General features: G+C 35.5%; 1 protein-coding gene across 1 annotated transcript; it reads left to right on the forward strand.

Annotated features, from left to right (window-relative positions):
• The first annotated feature begins 12,975 nt into the window (after positions 1–12,975).
• On the forward strand, positions 12,976–20,129 carry LOC145663595 (uncharacterized). The gene is made up of 3 exons (XM_081729705.1): positions 12,976–13,143; positions 16,751–17,132; positions 19,912–20,129. The coding sequence occupies exons 1-3, from the start codon at positions 12,976–12,978 to the stop codon at positions 20,004–20,006; spliced, it is 645 nt and encodes a 214-aa protein (XP_081585831.1). The 3' UTR covers positions 20,007–20,129.
• Positions 20,130–20,468: the final 339 nt, after the last annotated feature.

The raw sequence follows: 20,468 nt of genomic DNA on the forward strand, positions 1-20,468 counted from the left end.
AGCTGATGGGGAGATAGAAAGTTCTTAACTGGTTCACGAATTCTAAAGCATACGATTTTTGCCGATATTCTGCGCCAAACATTCCCAACCGCTATGGGCCGAATACCACCATCCTTTTTTCTCAGCGCTGTAAGTTTGGCACCGAAAAACAGCGGGCTAACTTTCATTGGTGCTTTACCAAAAATGATCAAATTAAATAGATCACAAAAGGATTTTAGGAGTTTTTCCTTTGATTCCAGTAGTTGACAAGAAAGCAAGTTTTTAAGAATTGAAGGACGAAGCCCATCTAGACCTCCTGCGCTGCCTGACAGAAAAGAGTTAATTGCGTTTTGAACCTCCATAGTCGAAACTCCTTGGAAAGTGTGTTGATCATCTGGAAGATCCGGCGCAATGAAATTGCCAGGGTGGGCAGGATGTTTTTCCAACAGAGTCTCCAATACAGAGGTATCCGGAGCAGAAACCGTATCATCAGAAATTAAAAGACGTACTGCTCCACGGATGTCACCATCGGCAAGTTTATTCTCTACAAGTTTCAAATTAGAAAATTTTATGGTTTAATCCAGATTTATTCATCTTCATTGAAGGCCAGGTTAAGGCGTCATGCCCACAATTGCGCTAGAGGCGAACTCGCTGCTTCACCCAAGAAGTCAGATTCTTAACTTTATCTTATTGTTTGGGAGCACTTTAGGCAACAAATGGAAATAGGCATAGGTTGATTCAGTCTTCTGTATCATTTGAAGTTGTTATATGATTTAACACCTCTACAAGTGCATCAGCCACTGTTGATCGAGCACCTCTTGGAACACGTCTTAAAATATATGTCGAGGACCTTAGTGACAGTAATATCTTGCCCAGGTTAGAAATCGTCAAAACTTTTGTGTTGTTACAGCTGTTAGTGTCGGTAGTATTTGCAGTTTTACTCTGAAGACAGGCATTAAAAGTGATATCAGAGCAAACATCATCATCACACGCAACCCGATGTTTCTTACCAATATGTATAGCTAAGCCTCTGGCAATTATATGATGTTTCCCGCAATGAGGACAGGGCAATGCATTAACACTTCTAGAAGCACCAGGGAAACAGTTACCATTGCTAGCACTTGGCACTGAATCACTATTTATAAAAGCTAGCATCTTTCCAGCTTGCGATTCATATCCGTTAATTGAAGAATTTAAAATTATATCCAATTTTGATTTATTAGAAACTTAATGAACAAATGTTTCAAACTAATCAGAACTAAAACGAATGCAATGAAGTTAAAAGCTCGTGATACAATCTGTAAGAATACAGATGCATATCCATCAATTAAGAACAGGCACTCTTCACATGGTAATTTCATTGATAAACATTTTTTTGATTGATGATTCACCCGTTTTATATTTTTCCATTTATTTAGTTAATTTATAATAATTATTGCAGAGAAACATTGCTGCTTCAAATTTTTTACTAAAAACAAAACCTTCTTTTTCTTAACTTTTACTAAAATTTCTATAATACATTTACATAGGAACAAATGTTCCTTTTTTAAAAATAAATTACACTTTGTAACAAACTTGAATTACATTTGTAATCATAGCTTGATCAATCAAGAAAAGATAGCAGATAACGTAACTAGCATTTGCACTGAGAAGGTAGAATATATTGTTGTAATTAGAGTATCCTTAATTCTATTTTTTCTCATGATGATTCTGTATTTAATTATGATATTTAATCTTATCTTAGAGATAAATATAGCAAGGAAGCCTAGATAAATACTGCAATAAAAATATACAATAAATATAGATTTTTCTATTAATTTTTAAAGGAGTTTAATTTACCTAAACTTCTTTATATACAGGGGGTTTCATAACAACCCTGACAGCGTTTCGTAGGAGATTCCTGACACTAAGATAAGACAAAAAGTATAGATTAACCTTTGTGCACAAATGCTTCCTTTGGAAGTTATAGGCTACTACCGAAAACATGAAAAAATGAAGTTTAAAGGTTCATAGCTCCAATACTATGGGATCTACCGTAGTTTGGTCACGACTTCACTTAGGAACTAATACGTGCGCTATCCAAAAATAAATGTTTCAAACTCTTAAGATACTCACACAACAATTTTTGTATAGGCTGTTTGGCTACAGGCATATAATTTGAAGTACTCACCAAGTACCTCTATAAAAATTGTTGCGGAAGTACCACATGATTCTGGAACATAGATATTTGGACAAGACACATACTAGTTCCTAAATGAAGTTTCGACCCGCCAACGATAGGTCAATAGTATGGACTTTTAAAGTTCATTTTTTCATGTTTTCGGCAGCTTATAACTCCGAAAGGAAGCATTTGTGCGCCAAGGTGGTCTATACTTTTCGTCTTATCTTGATGCCAGGAATCTCCTCCCAAACGCTGTCGGTGTTGTTTTGAAACACCCTGTATTTACCCTGTTTGTCCGGGAAACAATCAAGAACTGCGTAACGGATCATCACCAAATTTGGTCACTATGTAGAAGGTCAAAGGTTAGGAATCGAGTTCGTGTTCAGAGCTAATACGTATTAAACCGGAAATGGTATGAACTGAACACTTCCGGTTTTAATGATGATCGCTACAGTGTAAAAACGGTAGTAATGATACAAGCGTTTTTCTGCAATGAATTATGTATTGCAAGAATATATTTTATCTCCATCCTTAGCTCTATATACTAAAACCGTAAGTGGTAGATATTCCAAAACAACTTGCGGTTTTAATAATTTACACAAAGTAAAAACGATAAGAGGTAGCGAGAAGCGACTTTTTGGAATCGATTTAGCGATCTAAGAAGTAATATCACCTCTCTTATCCATCTATTTAAACCGGAAGTGGTAGAATTCAACCACTTCTAGCTTTAACATTGGCTGGCATAAGATAAAAACTTTAATGGAAAGTGGTAAGTAGTTTTCTGTTATCAATTAAGAGTTCCAAGAGTATCTTCCATCTCCAGTCTAATCTCTCTACTTAAACCGGATATAGTAGAAATCTATTACCATTTCCGGTTTCAATATTAATTGAGGAAATATCACGTCACACAAACCAAATTTCTTTACGTCGTGTACTCATGACACTGCTACATTTCATGTTCATGGACAAAAAAGATGACATATTAGAAATCTAAAATAAGAACGCCGTGTGGATGTTTTTTTTTTTTTTTTTTTTTTTTTTTTTACTTGTGACAGCATATTCTATGAATATTCCTCTATATTCACTGAGAGTATCATTGGTTCATACGTTTCGAACACGACTTAAATTTCAGTGCAAATACAAATAGTACTAAGTTTTATGTACTGCTCAATTATGCGTGTTCGAAACTAACAATTGGCGCTTACGTCGTCTATTCTAGAGGCCTGATATACTTTGTAGATTTTTCAGAAATAGCTTGATTAAATTTATCTAATATACATAAAATATTGAGATCTAAATTTTAAGAGAAAATGAAACATTGAATATTAGAGTGGCCAGTACTTCTAAACTGGATGCATGGTTTCAACAGAAATTAAGGGAAATACTGTATTTGAGAGAGAGAAGTAACAATATTTACAGTATGCAGAAATGATAACGATTTATAAATCTGTAGTTTGAAATAACATAATAATTCAGTCAAAAGGAAATTAAGTACTCCCTACCAATATTTAGACGAAGAATTAGACGAGTGTTCGCAAAATTGAATTGATTCAGGACAGCCTGCCCCTTGAATCGATATTGCATTTTTACCCGTATGAGACGGATTGACTGGATAGGATAGTTCGTACCATTCGATCCGTTTATATCATTTGACCTGATAACCTAGTAGATAGAATAGAACCTAGAGAAACACAAGCACAAACTGAAGATGGGAAATAATTAAAAATTTAATAATTGTAACTATTCGTTCAAGACAATTGTTATGATTCTAACTAGACATGTGTTAAGCAAAATTTTGTGTATTTTATTCGTAACTCTTGTTTAGCATCTGGTTGTAACGACATGTGCAGAGTTGATTCAGAATATTCATCAGATCCAAACTTGTAGCCCTGCTCTAGTTAAAAAGTGATTCAAAAAATGGATAAGAGCATGTCTTTGATCTCCTTTGTGGCGAGAAATCTGACATGTGACAAAGAAGATAGAACATCACACCTAGATTGACAATTATACTCCGACATTTTTGTTGCAGAATCGAAAGAAAAAACAAGAAAGTGTGCGTAAACTTCAACTCTTTCTATACCCCTTCATATTAATCATTGGATGGACAAATTGAAAGATCAACTAGTAACATACCGTATAACATGTTTGATGTGTATAGTCATCTCCGAACAAATATTCCTGCCCAATAATGTGATCTTTCAATAACTTTGGAAAAATATATCAAAATAAACTACAGTTTTCTTTGACTAGAGAGGAAATAATTTTTATATGACAGAAGACCGTGCTTATATTGGTTAGTTCTGCCTACAGTTATATACTTAACGAACTATGCTATGCGTACGCATAGGACGTCTTATAGGGCGTCCGTCTGTCTGTCAGAAGGTATCAGAGGAAAAATTGTAGGAAAAAAATAGCGGGAAGCGATTTCTTAGAATCGATTCAGCATTCCAGGAATAGATTGCATTTCCTCAATTAACCCTCTATCCAAATAAGAAGTGGTAGAAATAAACCACTTCCTTCCTGCAGGGAATATAAGCAGGGTGCTAATGAACTGTGCCAACAAACTGTAAGAGATGTTTCCTCACATCAAAACAAGAGGAAAAGTTCATATGGTAGGAAAAAGTGAATAATAGTTTCAGAACTAGGGCTGTACAAAATAGCCGAAAAGGTAAATATCAACACGCGCTATTTCCAATTCGAAAAACCGTTAACCGGAGATCCATATTATCGTAAAAAAAAAAAAATAGTCGTACATACACAGTCCATAAATGTATATTTTACTATTGGGCAATGGCTATGCATGAAATTTTCTACAGTACATAATTTCCATATATGGTTTAACACAATTCTCATGTGTGTTCTGATTTCAAGGTGGGTCCAAAATGAGCAAAGGGTAAGTCTTGACTACGAGGAACAAGGAATGGTTTGATGGAAAGTCGGAAGTGTTAGGGACCGCCAACCCCAAGGTTTCTCGTTTTCGAAATAACATGTACTATGATGTATTTTGTTACGGTATTTTCACATACAAGCGTAAAACAAAACATAGCAGCTGACTTTATTGTGAGCATGAGGGACCGCGGCACTGGCGGATTCCTAATACCTCCAAGTTCCCGCCAAAGCATTTAGTGTGTACTCTGGTCAAGATTTGCCTTTTACCTACTTTGAACCCATCTTGAAATCAGAGCATATCTGTCAATTCTGTTAGGAGCATGTCTGGAAATTATTCTGTGCAGAGAACCCATTGCACACCCATTGCACATTGATGACATATGGATTTTTGAATTGCGTATGTCTCACTTTATTTACGCTGATAAGGACCGCCAGTCCACAGTTTCCGGAATTTGAAATAGTGCATGTTGAAATTTAACTTTTCAATGGTCTTGTACAGTTCTAACTTTGAAAGTATGCACGTTCCCACAGCTTCATATGAACTTTTCCTCTTATTTGATGAATTCCTTAGAAACTACTTTTTACAGTTTGTCAGTATAGTTCCTTAACACCCTGTATAACGAGATATAGTTTTCTGCTATCAATTCACCGTCTCAAGAAAAAAAAAATATTCCATTTCCTCCCTCATTTCTCTACTACATCTTCCGGTTTCAGTATTAATCTCCTTAATGTAAAAACGATAAAAGAAGACATGGCTTCAGTGTCCTAAGCATAAGTTTCTTCTCAACCTTTGCCCCTCCATTCAAACTGGGAATGTAAAAATCAACGACTTTCAGTTCCAACACCAATCTACATAGTGGAAAAGCAGTAATACATAGTTAGTTTACAGTTCGAGCTTAAAGTCCCTTTTCAGCACGGAAGCTTTCGAGACGTAAACCTATAATTAAGGAAGGAATCTGAGCCACCGTAATGGGATCAAATTTCAATGTTCTCTCACAGAGGATCAAACTCAGGACCTTGTGCACCAAAGGTGCTCGCGATAGCTAAGAGACCAGCAGAAAGAGCTGATAACAGATAGTGTCTTTTTCTTTTCATACACTAAATGTACTGCGTGTATATTATCGGATAAAAAAAAATAGAAAATAGAAATCGGAAACGGACTCATCATCTTCCAGGCCATATTGCTATAAAGCGTGAGACTAACTTGATGGTGTTTGGAGATGGCGCCATGTTCCGTTTAAACGCTGTTAGTAAATGAGAAGCCTGTAGTGTTGCCACTTCTTTGTATACATTCACATCAGTGTATCTGCTAACTACTTATCTGGTCACACTTTACTTCGTCTGTTTAGCCACTCATCTTTACCACACGGGAACGTCACATCACGGGCTTCGTTTCATTCGCTTAGCCCAGATGCCATCAAATTTGTCGCACGCTTTAGGTAAAAATATGAGATTAGAATAGACACTTCATTTTATTACGAAAGCATAGGATAGGAAAGAAGTTTTGGGAACATATATTCTCTATCAAAAATATTGAGGACTGACCTCTCGAAGTCCAAAAGGTATGAACATAAAACTGTATAAAGTCCTCATTAAAAACAATTGATTAAGGGTTTCAGCGGTACGAAAATTCAGCTGAAATGGAGGTAAAAGGGATAATTTCTTTATTAAAATTTCTCACTATTTATTTAGAAAATTTTCAATGTAAGAATTCGCTAAAGTTGTTGGTATAAAAGTCGGTACTTCAACTCTTAAGTAGAAATAAAAAATGTTGTTTCACCGTTTTCAAAATTCCGCTCCTAAAGTGAAAAAGGTGGGCAATTTCTAGAATATTAAAATTTCCCCCTGTTTATTCAGAAAATGACGTAAGTTCCGTGTAAGTAACTCTGTTAGTAACTTCATAAATCTTGAACCACCCGATCGATCTCGATCAAATTTTCAACGTAGATGAGGTTCCGGCCTGGGATGGTTTTTATTCCAATTTGAAGGTGCAACTTAGAGGAGGGGGAGATATTTAAAAATAATCGAAAATGACTGATATTAGTGTTCGAATTCATAGTTTTCGGGGTCGCTGAGATGAACAGTGACACTTCCGATGCAGTTTAAATCCAAATTCAGCCCTGTAACTTGGGGAAGGGGGAGGGATATATATATATGACCGAAAATGACTTATATTAGTGTTGAATCCACTAATTTTCGGGGTCGCAGAGACGAACGTGACACTTCCGATAACGTTTAAACATCCCAATTCAATCCATTTATGTCCGAAATAAAATATATTCTTCCTATGTGAAGAATGGGTATTTTGCCAGTTCTGCATATGAACTCTAAATTAGAAACAAAGGATTAAATATTTCAGTGTTTACGAAAATTCCGCTCCTAAAAAGGATCAGAAACCAATGCTAATAGTTTGCTACGAAGGTATAGGGCTCTCAATCAGAGAGCTCTCAATTAGGGCTCTCAATTCCTGTAATATAAAAACATTCTATTCTTTATTCAGAAAATAATAAATTAGAAAATTTGCTTAAGTAGGTAGTGTGAAATTCAGTATATAAAGCCTTTATTTAAAAACACGGAAGCACATTTCAGAGTTTCTGAAAATTCAAAATTGTAGACGGAGAAAGATGTATAATTTCTACAATATTGAAATGTCTGGTTTCTATATTAATTAAACCTTATTCTAACTGTGCAAGTAACGAGCAGCTCTGCTAGTGTACCAGTAAGGGTCGTGTGTGAAAGTAATCAACAGTTCTTCTATTACTTTACAATACACCATATATCATAATCTTATGTTTCTATTTTCTGATTCTCATGAATTATTCTAATATTTCGCGACATGTTCTGGTGGTAGATAGAGCTTCTTACACTCTTTACCCCAAGATGAAAAATCACAAAATAAATAAGTAAAAGTAAATTAATAAACGCTAGAATAAATAATCTATTTTGACATCATTTCCACACATTGTCTGTGTTTTCATTATCTTAGAGCCGTGTGTGATGTAAAAACTCTTTCTTCCCGATTCCAATCTTTCTTCCCAACAACAGTTGAATCTTATTATTATTGTATGGTTTTAAACTTGATTGAAACAACTAAGCAAGCAACTAACCTAATCCAGTATAAATATGGCCGCTATTATGGGACAGGAAAAATAGAAAATAAATAATTGTTGCTATGAACAACTTCTATACAGCAATTATAGATCAAATGATTGTATTACGAATTTCTGAAATGACAGAGGAACTCCTGTAATAAATTTTGAATAATTTAATGTGACTTGAGGATATATCATCTAAACAGGCAACCACGCTTTACAGAAGAAATGATTATTCGCTTCTATGAAAATTACTACGAAGTCCATATCTTTGCCGCCTTAAACAATCCATTTTTGCCTCACAGACACTGGCGTCTCTGGCATGTAAAATTTTTTTTTTTGGGGGGGACATCAAAGAAACTGATTTAAATGGTACTACCTAGCCCAACCTGTTTATTATCTTTGATTACATGTGTTACCTTTCTGCTTACCTTCACGGACCCCCTGAGCTATATCAGGAACTCTGTTACCTATTATATTGCAAATAAATAAAATAAGTATTACTTATATGTAGTTCTGTTGTTAGTAAATAAATTAAATTAGAATAAAATATTGAATATTTTGTACTCCAAAATATTGGGGGGACGCGTCCCCCTCGTTCCCCCGCCAGAGACGCCCATGATCACAGATAACCCAAATTGGGCACTGAATGAAGTTCTTGATCTTAGATTTACTTATAATGTGCTCTAAAAATATATTTCTGAAGAAACATTTGTCCTATGATGTAATGTGGGGATTTTTTGGTAGGCTCGACGTTTTCAATAATATAGTATATACCCATTCCGATATACACTCTTCTTCCCTAAATTTAAGGTGAACTACAAAAATATTGAGCAAGCACATGTCCCATTACATATTTGTTTTTATTAATCACTGTGTTTTTTTCAGTAAGCATATTTTATCAAAAGTAATTGATTTATCATGAGTTGAGCTCTAGTATTACATGAAGTTCATAATTAGTTTTAATTATATTGTGTGAAACTCTAAACGTTCTATCTTTCTGACTGCAGTGCATATTGAACTATTGAACCATAGGTATATATATCTATATCTATCTATCTATCTATATCTATATCTATATCTGAACCGACAAACTATAAGAGATAATTTCTCACATTAAAATAATAGAAAAACTTCATATGGACCTATGAGAAAAAGTGCATAGTTTCATAGCTACGGCTGTCTGAAATAGCGAAAAAGTAAAATTTCAAGAGACCCTATTACGAATTAAACTATGGATAGGGATCCTTATCAGCGTGAAAAAAGTCACGCATAGGCAATCCAAAAATGTATATTTCATTAATGTTCAATGGGTGTACAGAGTATTCCATGCAGGCTGAAATTACCAGACATGCCATCAACCGAATTTTGAGATATGCTTTGACTTTATGATTGGTCCAAAACAGACAAACGATAAGGTTTGATACCAGTGAACACGGAATCCTTTGGCACGATGTCCGAAGTGTTAAGGATCGTCAGCAGCACGGTCTCTCGTACTCGGGAGAACGCATACTGCAATGTTTTCTTTCACGCATATAAGTGAAGGAAACGTGAAATACACCATGACGAAATACATCTGCATCGCGCGTTATTCCGAACACAGAAAGACATGAAGCTGCCGGTTCGTAACACTTCCGACTTCCCTCCGAAGCATTGGATGTCCATTGTTATCAAGGCTTACCTCCTGCCCACTTTGGACCCTCCTTCAAATCAGGGTATATCTGACAACTCTATTGAGAGTATATGTGAGAATTACACCCTGTAGGGAATGTCCTGTACACCTATTGAAAATTGACGAAATTTTCACTTTTGAATTGTGTGTGCGTGGCTTCCTTTACGCTGAAAAGGGCAACCATACACAGTTTCTGGAATTCGAAATAGGGCCTGTTGAAATTTGGCTTTTTCGCGATTTTGGACAGCCCTAGCTGACATTATGTACATTTCGCCATAGGTCCATATGATTTTTTTCTTATTTTGATGTGTGGAATCAACGCCTACACTTTGTCGGTAACACCCTGTATACACACACACACACACACATATATATATATATATATATATATATATATATATATATATATATATATATATATATATATATATATATATATATATATTAGGTATTCACGAAGAAATTAAATGTCGAATAAAATCAGGGAATTTGTCTTATTATTCTGCTCAACATCATTTGTTGTCGCGAATTCTGTCGAGGAATTTGAAGCTTAAACCATATAAAATGATAATCATGCCGGTTGTCCTGTATTGTTGTGAAACATAATCGCTTACTCTGAGGGAAGAACGTAGACTGAAAGTATTTGAGAACAAGATCCCGAGACAAATACACAGACCCAAGAGGGACGGGAATGAGAAATGGTGGAAACTTCATAACGAGGAACTACATAATTTATATGGTTTACCCAACATTGTTAGGGTCGTCAAGTCTAGGAGTTTCAAGTGGGCAGATCATGTAGCCAGAATGGAAGAATGTAGGAATACTTTCAAAGTTTTAACTGAAAATTCGATTTCAGTTAACGAACATTAGGAAGACCTAGGCGCTGATAGGGAGACAATATTAAGATGGATCTCAAAGAAATAGGAGTCCAAAGTAGAAACTGGATGAAGTTGGCTAAGGACAGAAATCAACAGCTTTTGCGCACGCGGCATTCAACCTCCGAGTTCCATAGGCAGTAGAATTAGTTTTAGCACGAAACAAGAAAGAAGGAAATGACAAGTTTTGGATGTAACTAAAAATTAAAAAAAAAGTACCAGTGTCACGTGTACAATATGTGAAGGAGTTTGGTTTGTATGACGTATTTCTTCCTCAGTTAATACTGAAACCGGAATTGAGAGTAGTTTTATACCATTTTCAGTTTTAGCAGAGACATTAGAGTGGAGATGAGATATGTACGCCTATACTTGGGACGCTTAATTGATTGCAGAAAACTACTTCTCGTTATCCACTATAGGTTTCATTCTTTAACGATCAACGTTAAATCGAAAGTGTTTTTTATCTTCTACTTCCGGTTTGAATAGATAGTTAAGAGAGAAGATGATAGTTCTTCTTAGAACGCTATCTCTTCGTTTTTCCCCTGTGAAGATCAATCCTGAAACCGGAAGTTGTAGTGGATCGCTATCACTTCTGTTTCAGTAGAAAGTTAAAGATGGTGATCAAATGTGTTCTTGGGATTCTTAATTGAATAGGGATGGCCATAAAGTTCCGCTTCCGGCGGAACCGGTTCAACGAGGAACCGGTTCTCGGAGATCCGCTTTTCAGAACCGGTTCCGGACCTGGATCCGAAAACCCGGTTTCAGAAACGGATCTTATTGACCGGTTCCAGACCTGGATCCGAAACCCGGTTCCAAAACCGGATCTTAGGAACCGGTTCCAGATCTGTATCTGAAAACCCGGTTCCAGAACCGGATCTTAGGAACCGGTTCCAGACCTGGATCCGAAAGCCCCCAAGACCCGTAAAGGAAGCACAAAGTTCACCTTCAAAACACGGCAGAAAGGACCATGCGCTTGTGCCCTCCCCGCCCAGTCCCGCTTATGCCCCAGAAAAAATTTTGGTCCACCAGTGGGTGTTTAGCAAAATTTGTTGGCCAGTTTGCCTGTTTAGCCAATGAGTTTGCCAGTTACCCAGTTTATTTAGCCAAATGAGACAAGCGGCCGCCTCCTGGGCGTCTGCCTGTCGCTTCCACCATTTCATCTAGCACACTGTTCACAGCCTGCCAGCAGCTCGGGTTTATCGTAGGGACGGTCACAAAGTTTCGGTTCCAGCGGAACCAGTTCCGCAAGAAACCGGTTCTTGGATATCTGGTTTTCAGAACCGGTTCCAGACCTGGATCCGAAAACCCGGTTCCAGAACCGGATCTTGGGAACCGGTTCCAGACCTGGATCTGAAGAACCGGTTCCAGACCTGGATCCGAAAAACCGGTTCTGGAACCGGATCTTCTAGAGGCGGATCCGTTCAGACCCGAAAACCGGTTCCACTTGGAACCGGTTTTGGTCATCCCTATAATTGATTGCATTAAATCGTTTCGCGCTATCTATTGTCGTTTCTGCTCTATAATGATCTGGGTAAAAACCAGAAATGATTAATTTCCACCAAATCTTTCAGTTTTACGTCCCACGTTAATGCCAATTAGGCTAAAGGAGACGGTGATGATGAGAAATGAATACAATTGTGGAATGAAGAAAGTGGTAGGAAATGGGAGAAAACGGACAAAAACCAACTCACACGCGTTGATTTCCACCCCTTCTGGTTTATAGACATCTGGCAACCAAAATACATCAAGTAGTTTCTAAGACTTAATTTTGTCTCCTGGACGGACACAAACGTGCAGAAAGAATAAATAAATATTAGAGTTTTGGTAAACCAAACCCCTTAAAAATTTGTTAGTGCATTGTTCGAGAGTAAAATCAATTCCAGAGATATGATTGAAAGTACGTAGAGAAGAAAAAAAACGAATCGAAGTAAATAATGCAAATGAAGGCAACCACTACAATCGAGAACTCCCACATTAAGGAGTGATGTTTAGGTAAGGTTCTTAGTGAATGGAAGCTTTTTAATTGGCTGTCAGGCGACCCACAAGTGATAGAAAATACTTATAGTGATGATATGTATTTATTTTTCATCACGTGAAGTGTTAAATGAATAATAATCATACGTAAAGTGATATGTCTTTCCTCTTAGATTACTATCTTGTTTATAGTTATTTTCTAAATTTGAGAAGTCCTTGGACTTTACTTGATATTCAGTATTTCAATCTAAGATAAGATGAAAGATAGGTAATTAAGCCAAAATATAAAATAAGACAAGCACAAAGCTGAAAATACTACTCCATCCTGCCAAGATGCATCTCCTCACTACAAGTTGCATTATCAGTTCTTTCCTGTTGGTGCAACAGGTGGCCTGCCATGGTTACATGACCGATCCGGCAGGACGTTCGTCCATGTGGAGATTTGGATTCAATGTTCCACCAAATTACAATGACAATGGACTGAACTGTGGAGGATTTGGTGTAAGTTTGCTCATAAAGTGATAACTGACAGTATAAGATTCATCTATAGAGAAATGACACCATCCACGCAGTGGTTCGTATATTTACATATTATACAGGGTGTCTCACATAAAACTGGTACGACTCACTGTCTATCTGCCTTTCCCGCGAAAAACATTTTACATTACTTCCTATATAAATATCGCACACGATGGCAGATTGTGTGGGATACATCAGCTTGTTGGATAATCTTCATATCGATTTCTTGGGGTTTCTCAATATGACATTGCGAATTCTGATTATTATCACCGGATCTTCACTGTCGGACACGTATTCTTCCTTACATTCTCAACGGATCCTCTAGTCCTGTATTCTTGTATATATCTTGAATTGTACTGGTTATGGGAGGCGTGATACCAGGGTATTTCCCCACAAACACTTTTTTAATCTGTTTAATATAACCTCTCTTTATGTAAAAACCCCCACAATATTAATTCGGTGTTGAATTACAAAATACACCACTTCTTCACAACATTTGCACGACAATTACTTTTAAACCATCGAACTCAACTTCAACCTCTCCCTAGAAGTAATCCGATATTTCAATGTACGCAACTATATTAGCCTAAGAAGTAATGAGGCCAACACCCATTTACTTATGAACTCTGTACCGGTTTTATGTGGGACACCCAGTATAACAGAATTTCTCAAATTCTTGACGAACAGATCTTTGTGGCATGCTAATTTGTCAATAATACGTATATATTTTTATTCATAACATAATATGATTGATGATAATTCTAAAATAATAATAATAATAATAATAATAATAATAATAATAATAATAATAATAATGTTACTTAATTGGCGAGATATTGTATATTTGGCTTTTGATATATATATATATATATATATATATATATATATATATATATATATATATATATATATATATATATATATATTACGATGTCTATTATGAGGGAGAAACTATAAGCACGACCCAATTCATCGATCTTTTTATTAACAGGCGAATATCTCATCCATCACGAATCGGCAAACGTGCAAAATCTTGAATTCAAGATAAACGACGTTGAAAGTCGTACAGTTTGCGTTACATGCGAATTACTGGGAAAAAAATGTTTGAGACAAACTTAATGGAAGTTTCACACATTATCAGAACAAAGTAAAGTTGTTTCAATATAAACAGTGACACAAAACACACATAGCGACATGTTAGATTTTGCACATTCGTGTGTTCGTGATACGTGGGAGTTGGGATTTTCGGCAGTTCGTGAAAACATAGACGATTTGTTCCAATATATAAATATTTAATTCACATTAATTGTTCGAGTCTCAAGAGAGGTGTCAATCTTCCAAGGCACATGACACGCCTCTCCATTTTTCTATTATGGCCTCCAAATTAAGCAATGGCGACCTTTAAGTTTAATCAATATTTTCCTCTTTTTTATTGTTAATATCTCCCCTTTCACCTCAATCTATAATGAATTAAAGTCACTCTTATATTTAGACAATTATCCAGTAAATATTTTTCTCCTATCCCCTCCGGAATAAAGTACTTGAGAATGTCTTAAAGGTTTTAGACCAACTCGCCAAATCTTTGTGATGCTTCGGAAAGAAACTAAACCAAAATTTTAAGAAATGTAAATTGCCATCTTTGCCACCTAGAAATCAATCACTACCTCTCTCAGAATATTTTAATTCTTCCCAGGAGGATAGAATATGAATATGAATTATTTTCGGTGAATTGCTCTTCGTATTGGAGTGAAAAATAAATCAGTTTTAAATTGAAAAGTAACTTGGACGAAATCTCTTCCCTTGCCCCCAAACACACACACATTTAGCATCCAAATTGCAGATGACGCTGAGCATGAAAAATGGAAAACTTAAGAGGTTATTCAGTACCATAGGAGTTTTGTTACCCTCAGTAATTTGCATACTATATGCGAACAGTTTCTATAATTTACCTTCTCCGAATAATCATATATGTTTATTAAATTTTCAGTGAACATTTCTGTTCCTTTATGCAGACTGCTCAACCCATCTGATTTATGGAAGTTTCACTGTAAATGGTTCATAGTGAGTGCTTTATTATTTTTGATGTAGTTTACTAGAACTTGACAGTACTTTGTAACCCAGAATAAGAGAAAATATACGAAGTGGTTAATCTACAAAACCTCCCCAATCAGATATCATGTGCAGTAATTATAATTACGTTCATTGGAGAAGATAGAAAATAGTTCCAATGCACTATTCTTACTTTCAAATGAAACTGTAAAATAATTTTGATATAAAAATCAACTCAGTTGAAATTCTTTTGTCTCTGCGTGTCATCGTATCCCGTTCTGGACACCCCTGAGTATTAACACGTCCTCCGCAAAATAGCTTTCTGCTTTGTCTACTCAGTCTTCAAAAAGAAATAAAGTACTAATAAAGTACTTAGAATCATTTTTTTAATCAAAATTAACGTTTAGGGTTTTTTGAAAATCACACGGGTGTACTGTTAAAAATAATTTCTTAAATTTGAGAAATCGTTTCTTATTTGTGCACCGAGGCAGTATTTTTTTTTTTTTTTTTTTTTTAAGAAATGAGATTTGTCAATTCTCATTCATAAGAAAAGTAGCAATATATTTTCTCGTTTCTTTTTATATAACCTCATCTACTTTTCTTTATTTCTCATTAATAAGGATTTCAAACTCTTGTTTCTAAGGAAAGATATTCTCGGTGCACAGATAAGAAACGATTTCTCAGATTTAAGAAAGTATTTTTAACAGTGTGCATCCACGGGGGATTCACTAGGTTCGGTCCGAACCACCCTAAAACTTCCGAACTCAACATACCTTTATACACTTTCTAAATAAAATTATAGTTGCTTAAAAGAGAAATATTTGATGTAGTATGACAATTTGATCTTACACTTTATTTGTACACTTTCTCGTATAAAACAATCTAGTTCTATCATTTTTGTCTTGAAAAATAGGTAGAAGTAATTACTTATTGCCCTTTCGAGAGCAGAATAATACCCGTTCAATACTACATAAGCTTGTGGTGTTGGACTCCTCTCAAAGCTTGGACACATGGCAACAAAAATGTACTATGATGAAACCCCACTCAGGCTTTAGCAGAGTAAATGTTTAAAGAATGCAAAGTCTTCAGATTCGCCTTCGTTTATTATGACCTGTAAACTAATAAACGACTAAATAACCATTCAGCAATTAAAGTAAGAATAGAGAGAAATGCAATGGAAACGTTCTAGGTTACTTAACTCTCATGAGGATGTCTTCATTTGTTGAAGCTATAAATTTTAATAATTTTTGGTACTGAAGTACATGGACTCCGGTATTTGTACTAAAAACCAACGAGACTATAGTCTTCCAAATAGAGTTCATAAATATATACATAAATAATGTATAGAAAACAGAGAGATAAGCGCCTTTTAATGAAATTATAACGTGTGCAGTGTAATTTTAGCCAATGTCGGTAGAATATGGATTTATATAAAATAACAAGAGCTGCAAACTCTTTTTTTTTAAATATTTCTCTGTTACAGATTTATCTTTATTTGATGGCTAGATGATTAAAAACGTGCATTTATTTTTCCTTACAGACCTTTACGTCTAATGATAGGAAATGTGGAATTTGTGGGGATGCTTACAATCTAGCTCGTCCCAGACCCAATGAAACTGGAGGCAAATACGCCACCGGAATCATTGCACGGGAATACAAACAGGGCGAAACAATCCCAATCACACTTTATATGGGAGCCAATCACAAGGGATGGTACGAATGGCGTCTCTGTCCACGAAATGATCCCAACCAGCTGGAGGAACAATCCTGCTTTGACCAATACCTTCTGGAATTAGCTGATGGATCTGGAACTCGTTACATTCAGAATGACGGAACCGGAAGGACGAATTATACAATTCAAGTAAAACTGCCTGATGGTGTGACATGCTCTCATTGTGTCCTCCAATGGTACTGGAAGGCCGGTAAGTGTACTAACCTATAAGAAAATTACCTTTAGAATGTTTTTAGGTTACTTTTATCTCATATTTATCAACCGAACTTTGTCCAAGATGTTGATTACGGTGATGACGAAGAGAATGAGTTTACCGTCCAAGACCTAATAAATGAGTATACTAACTCTAATGTTAGTTGAAATATAGTATTAAATAAACCTACCTATCACCTTCAAAACATTAAATGAAAAGAGGGGAAGACAGTATAATGACTTCAAGTTGTTGGTCTGGCGATTATTGTTCGTTTTCAACACTAAGATTATACGAGATATAGAACTAGAATTTAACATGAATTTTGGACCACGGAGTTATCAGAGAACTCGAATCGAGAATCGAACTCAGGTCTCCCAGCTAGAGACTCTTAGAATCCAAGTATTTTTTTTAATCTGATAATAATTCTTACATAATTTTTACTTTTAATTTTTACCTATTTGTTAAACTGACCACATAAACACACCTTAAAATTTTTCTAGGATACAAAACACATTTCTTAATTGCATTTTTCTTGAGTTTTGTTTCTTCATACATTTAAATATTGTGCGGAAGAACAGGTATATTAACATAAGGTCAATGTTTAAAGGGTGAAGCTGATATCCATCTAATGCAATATATATTCTTTTGCTGTAATCATACATGCATTGGGATTGTCGTCCAGCGTATAATGAAGTCACTCATGGTATTAGATAGTCCATTAGTAACGGTTATATGAGTATTGTTGTCAAATATATTAATAAAAAGCAAATATTGGTTCATTTTTTATAATATTCTGCACATGACAATTGGTTCTTATGTGTTGGGTACTCATGATTAATATAAATAAAATATTCTAATTAGTAGTTCGTGTGGTTTGGCATCGATTTTCGGTGAGCACGCGGTAGTTTTTTCTTTTCAGTCAACATGGACAGTTAACTGAATTAATAGATTGATTGCAACTTTAAAAAAGTCCTGAGGGCCACAGTATTTTCATATGAAAATAGATTAAGAACTTCGAAAATAAACAACCTTTCTATAGCAATGATAAAACTTATTTCATTTAGAAAACCTAACTCTTTTATATATTTATCCTGTCTACCTGTGCGTTTGTCCGTCCGGGAGACAAAAATGTCTGTCCATGTGTCCGTACGTCAGGGATACAAAATATTTCTGACCATGTAACCATACGTCAGAGAGAAAACGTCTGCCCATATGTTCATACGTCAGAGAAACAAAAAAGTCTGCCCATATATCCGTAGGTCAGAAAGGCAAACATATCTGCTCATGTGTTCATACCTCGAGAAAAACAGTTTGCCCATGTGTCGTACGTCAGAGAAACAAAAACATCTGTTCATGTGTCCGTACGTCAGAGAGACAAAAATGTCTGCTCGTGCGTCTGTACGTCAAAGAGACAAAATTGTCTGCCCGTGTCCGTAGGTCAGAAGACAAACATATCTGCTCATGTGTCCATACGTCGAGAAAAAAGTTTGCCCATGTGTCGTACGTCAGAGAGGAAAAATGTTTACCCATGGGTTCATACGTCAAGGAGACAAAAATGTCTACCCATTCTTCCGTACGTCAGAGACAAAACCATTTTCAAGAATTGTTTGATGGATCCCTGTCAATTTTGTCTAGGATGGAGAGTGTTGAGTTAGATAACGAATTTGTTGATGGAGGGGATCCTTCACCAGAAGCGGTGAAACAAACATTTCAGCTTTCAAAGTTGATTATTACAAAGCAAAAATGAAAATAGATAGAGAGAAGTGGGTTTCTGCAATCCATTAACCTTCCCAATAATACATTTCATCTCCATAATTCATTCTCTAGTAAAACCAGTAGTGATAGGAATCCACTCCAACGTCCAGAGTAAATATTGAATTACATAGAGCAAAAACGGTAAAGATATAGCGAGAAGTGTGGTTTCTTTTTTCAAATCGATTTAACGTTCTAAGAAGAGATACCATCTCTTCTCTTAGTCATCTATTCAAAGTGGAAGAGGCAAAAATCAAACTCTTCCGTTTTTAACCTTCATCGCTAGATTAAGAAAGTAATAAAATAGATGGCGAAATGCCTTTTTCTGCAATAAATTAAGCGTTCCGTTTCTACTATAATCTCTCTACTGAAGTCAGTAATGGTACAAAACTGCTACCACTTCCGGTTTCAATATTAATTGAGAATCTATCACGCCATACAAACCAAACTCTTTCACGTGGTGTACACACGACACTGCTACTTCTTGATGTATGCAGGTAAGTTAGCTAACTTTAGGGATTTGTCCACTGGCCACTCATACATAAATGTGATCTGGTTATAGCATGGTATCGTAAGTTGCCTACTTAGCAGGCGACTTCCAAGGTGATGATACGTGTGAATCCAGGTCTTAAAACTAGCGTGAATTAAATTCGATTCTTATTCAGTTAATGTGTTCCGCTGTACAGAAGTCCCATACAAACCCAGAAATATCAAAGTAGAACACTTTGTTCTAGCCAAAAGCTTGTGTAAATGATTATTTATGTTGTGTGACGTCAAGAACTTAAAAGTTTTTGCTTAACATAAAAAATAATAGGATTTTTTAATATCATGGACCTAAATTAGATGGAATTTGTCCAGTTCAACTTATTATACTTGAGAAGTACATTATTATTCTTGAAAGGGGAATATGAAATAATTATAGGTAAAAATAAACGTATTATCACTTTCTATAAAATAATGTAATCTACAACAATTTTATATCCAATAGTCAATTAATCATTATTTTTTTTCTTTTAATTAACAGCTAGTTACTGGGGTGACTGTGGTGATGGTAGCCAGGGAATGGGCTGCGGTGACCAGGAAGTATATATCAACTGTGCGGACATTAGTATCTCATAGAAGTCACAAATATTGTACTTCTTCAGCATGGAACTGTGCTTTATACTTGAATAATAAAAGGAAATATTTTTCTTTGAATATGAAGCCATACAATTTATCTTTGCCTGAAATTATCGCTATTTCCTAGTGGCTATTACTATATTACTGTATATCTAACATGTTCTAAATAATGGCAGTAACGGAAATAGCCATCTTGTAGGAGATCTCGAAAGAAGCACTTGTAAAAATGTCTAGTAAACATAAGTGACAATATATATATAAATGCCATTTAAAAATCGTTTCATTTCTCTGTTAGTAGACGAAAATTATTAATATCACTTTTTCCTTTCATTCTATAACCAACATTAAGTTCACGAGTTATGCAATCACATACAACACATCTTGATTTCAACTAAAATAATTTATAATGAAGTGGAATCAAATGCCGATATTTTAAAAAATATATTGGGTAATGCTTGAAGG

Source organism: Thermobia domestica, chromosome 11 (assembly GCF_964235325.1).
Source record: "Thermobia domestica chromosome 11, izTheDome1.hap1.1, whole genome shotgun sequence".
NCBI classification, from domain to species: Eukaryota; Metazoa; Arthropoda; class Insecta; order Zygentoma; family Lepismatidae; genus Thermobia; species Thermobia domestica.

Excerpts from the sequence above, each read along its gene's own strand:
- LOC145663595 (XM_081729705.1), top strand. The coding sequence starts at position 12,976 with ATGCATCTCCTCACTACAAGTTGCATTATCAGTTCTTTCCTGTTGGTG. Across the intron at positions 13,144-16,750 it reads TGAACTGTGGAGGATTTGGT|ACCTTTACGTCTAATGATAG; the intron begins GTAAGTTTGCTC and ends TTTTCCTTACAG. Across the intron at positions 17,133-19,911 it reads CCAATGGTACTGGAAGGCCG|CTAGTTACTGGGGTGACTGT; the intron begins GTAAGTGTACTA and ends TTTAATTAACAG.